This window comes from Cryptomeria japonica, chromosome 4 (assembly GCF_030272615.1).
Source record: "Cryptomeria japonica chromosome 4, Sugi_1.0, whole genome shotgun sequence".
NCBI lineage: Eukaryota > Viridiplantae > Streptophyta > Pinopsida > Cupressales > Cupressaceae > Cryptomeria > Cryptomeria japonica.
The window spans coordinates 129,162,811-129,166,623 of NC_081408.1; the positions used below are offsets into that span (position 1 = coordinate 129,162,811).

A 3,813-nucleotide genomic window follows, 5' to 3' on the forward strand; every position below is an offset into this window, starting at 1 on the left:
CATTTTGCATGCATGTCTACCAATGTTCTTGCAAATGTAACATTTGATTAATTCTTTTTATCCTTCGAGGCTTATTGGATATCCATACCTCATTCCCAATCCCGTATTTTGGTAGCAAGTAAGGATGATGATAGCAAAGGTTGTGGCATTTGACAATACACCTATAAAGTTTATCTGGTTGAAAGACTCTTTATTTGCACTTACACAAATTAATTACTATTGAATGTACTCTTTTAACACATAACCATATTTCTTTGAGGCATTTTGTTGAATAGCTCAAATGCCTCATCTATGCCTCCACCTTGTGGTCTTTGAATTACAAAAGTCAACATAATGGGACCAAATTATGAAGAAAATCATATACAATGTATAAAGTTTCTAAAGATGAATGTTTAATACATTTAACATATAAAGATGATTTGATCTCTACTATTCACTATGTGTGAAAATATTTGTGGAAGCCATTGTGTTTACAACATCAATTAAACACTAAATAATTTTGTTGCAAAAATTATCACCAAAATATTTTCATGAAAAGAAAAATAGAATAAATAAAAAATTTAAAACCATCAAATAAATGTAAAACTCATTTCATATTTTAATATTTATATTGCTCCAAAGGATTTGTTTTGGTGCAAGAAGATATGATAGTAATAACCGGTGTGAATTTTGTCTTTCTATTTCACAAGAAATTTTTTAAAAGTTTTTCCATCAAATTCATTTTATTCATCCTTTGCAATCATAACATTTGTTTGCTTTGAAATTCATTTTAATTGTTTATGCTTTGATCGATGTTCATCCAATGTTCTGAAACACCCAACAAGGATGATCATGGAAGCTAGGAAAGGTTGTGGAATTTGACTTTACAATTGTCATTTGTATTTACTTGGAAGTTTCTAAAATCTTATCGAAGCAAAATGTTTATATAGTATTTAGGATGTACCTTTGACTGTATTTATTAATTAATTAAAAATTAGAAAAGATGTTATATTCTGCTTTTAATTCAATTAATCAATAGAGTTCATAGACATTTCCTTATCAAAATGAAATATTTTAATTACTTAAAAATTATAAACAGTTGTATTATGATGTATTTTGTTTTTTAAATTCATTATTAAATACGGTCAACGATGCGGTATGGATCCCTACCATAGGCAATTCGCTTTAAAAAAAGGTCCCGCGTAAAATGTCGCTGAGAATGGAACGAGTAAAACAGGTACCGTGTTTAATATTTACCGTGTTTCAACGCTGACAATGGAACGAGTTACAAATCTGCGTTGATCAATGCGCGTATACTCTGTGATACCGTGTTTATTTGTTCTATAAAGAAGATACTTATATTGGTCTTCCAAATAGAAGAAATCACAGAAAAGTAGTACTGTACGGACAAGGCGCTTAGGATTGCTCAGCACTAAGCTTCAAATTGGAAAGAAATTGAACCTTTTTGTAAACACTTCTAACGAATGGTTTCGGTGATTGCAAGCTCTATGCATGGGGAATCGCACAAGGTTTGGAAGAGGGCAACTAACAAAGTTTCTAGAAGAAAATGTAAATCAGATTGTGACAGAAAAGGGCTATTTAGATTGCCGCAAATCAGTATTGATTTCTTAGATGATGTAGCCAAGGAATGTTTCTTAGACTTGGGATTATTTCCTGAGAACAGGAAAATTTGTGTTGATGCACTTTTGGACATTTGGGTATATGTTCGAAAGCTACAAAGGCATGATGCCTTTTCCATCTTATCAGAATTTGCAAGAAGAAATCTGTTAAATTTAACTAACAATGCAAGGTAAGCCTTTGCTTTTGTATATTGAATTTCTTTTTATCATGTTTTAAAATTTCTTTTTAGCATGTTTTTCAACACTAAGCTGACATGCTTTCACTTTAACAGAGGAAGTAGAGCAATCCAATATGGAAACGCTTCAGAGCTATACTTTTCCCAGGCTGACGGAATAAGAGATTTGGCCTTGTATTTGGGACGCCGACACAATATACTCCACACCAAGAGGTTAGTCATACAAAGACAATACAGTAGTTTGCTGGGGAAATGCAAGTTGTTCAATGATAGAGCAATTGATACTCAAATTCTCTCCATTATTACCGGTGAGTATTCAGTAACTCTTACGCATGCGTTTTGGTCCATAACTATAGTTTTTTGGAATACCAATCACTATTTTTAATGTTCATATTTTCCCTTACATATTTCATTCATGCATTCAGCTTGAATATGATTAGAATTTAACATATGAGTCATAATTATGCGCAATTTTCTAACTGAATTTAATTGGTATTTAATACATGCAGGCCCTATGGAGGAAAATCAGTGGTATGACATGACTTTCCCGGAAACAGAGGTTCTTCTGTTATTTTTTACTTCTACAGAATACGTTCTTCCCCCATTTCTGAAATCGATGAAAAAGCTAAAATTTATGATGGTATCCAATTGCGGTGCAAAGAAGGCAACAGTGAAAGGTCTAGACGTCATGTCTTCACTCACTCAACTCAAGAGCGTCCGCTTTGAGAGGTTGCTTTCACCCCTTGGTGAAAAACAGAGCATTCAAGCACAGCAAAACATAGAGAAGCTATCAATGAGCTTATGTGAAGGATTTGGAGATATGTCTGTATTCACCAAGGTAAAAGATTTTAATCTTGATCACTGCAGTGAACTGGAGCACTTACCCCTCGGTATCTCCAATATGCCCTCAATTGTATCGTTGTCTATTACCAATTGCCATCTGCTTCAGAAGTTACCAGATGATTTTGGAAATATGAGCTCTCTAAGAATGCTAAGGTTATCTGCATTACCAGGCCTGAAAGAGCTTCCTGCATCAATTGGAAAACTTGGACAGTTAGAGTATTTAGACATTTCAGCATGCGAAGGCTTGAAAGTACTTCCAAAGGAAATAGGAAAACTCAAGAAATTGAAGGAATTTGATATGAGAGAGTGTTCCCGTTTGAAGGCTTTACCTACAACAGTTTGTGACCTAAGTTCCCTGAAGGTTGTTATCTGCGATGAGAAGATTGGCACGCAGTGGTTGCGGGCAAGGAATATTTCTATTCCGGAGCTGCGAGTTGAAATTGTTGAGGAACATTTTAGTCTGGATTGGCTTGATGAGTGACATTATTATGAATGTCTATCATTTTTTAATGAATAAGGCTTTGTGTCAAAGCTATTGTAAATGGGTATCTAATAAGGCTTTGTGCCAGAACCCATTCTATCTATTTATTAGATTATGGGAGTTATTCAAATGTAATTAGCATAATTGATTTATTAAGAGACATTCGAATAAATTAATTGTTTATTACAACAAATAAGCTGGCATAACCGCTTGCAACTACATTATATCATTTACCACCACTTTTCATTAATGAATTTTAAATTCTCCACCAACTTCTAAATGGAATCTTGTATAATTTTCTATAGATTGAATATGATAAGGAAATATTTGTGCTACATTTGCAGCTTACTTTATCCTTGTGTTATGTTTTTCAATTTTCTTGTTTCTCATCTTGAAGTACAAGATCTGAACATTTTGAGACCCTTGTAAAGAATCTGATACATTTTCATGTTTTTAGATGATAACCAACATAAGGTTACTTACATTTTCATCTTATTACTATGATCATTTTTTAGTTTATTTGAGTGTTTTAATCATTTTTTACAAAATTGTACATACAATTTCAATGTATTTTATGTCCCAAGGTTTTTCTTTGTTTTGTATAAAATCTAGATGTGGATGAATTGAAATATGTTAAAAGGTAGAGATGGTTGGCTGTGTTGCACTCTACTAGGGTTTGTGGCTTTCTTGTAGT

At 33.0% G+C, this 3,813-nt stretch overlaps 1 protein-coding gene across 1 annotated transcript; it reads left to right on the forward strand.

Annotated features, from left to right (window-relative positions):
• Window positions 1-1,397: 1,397 nt before the first annotated feature.
• LOC131079867 (probable disease resistance protein At4g33300) lies at window positions 1,398-3,352 on the forward strand. Its single transcript, XM_058017908.2, has 3 exons — window positions 1,398-1,789; window positions 1,892-2,103; window positions 2,305-3,352. Exons 1-3 carry the CDS (start codon window positions 1,464-1,466, stop codon window positions 3,117-3,119), a joined length of 1,353 nt encoding a protein of 450 aa, XP_057873891.2. The 5' UTR covers window positions 1,398-1,463; the 3' UTR covers window positions 3,120-3,352.
• Window positions 3,353-3,813: the final 461 nt, after the last annotated feature.

Bases quoted from the DNA above. Each gene is read 5' to 3' on its own strand.
- LOC131079867 (XM_058017908.2), top strand. From the start codon at position 1,464: ATGGTTTCGGTGATTGCAAGCTCTATGCATGGGGAATCGCACAAGGTT. The intron at 1,790-1,891 runs GTAAGCCTTTGC...TCACTTTAACAG, and splicing joins AATTTAACTAACAATGCAAG to AGGAAGTAGAGCAATCCAAT. The intron at 2,104-2,304 runs GTGAGTATTCAG...TAATACATGCAG, and splicing joins AATTCTCTCCATTATTACCG to GCCCTATGGAGGAAAATCAG.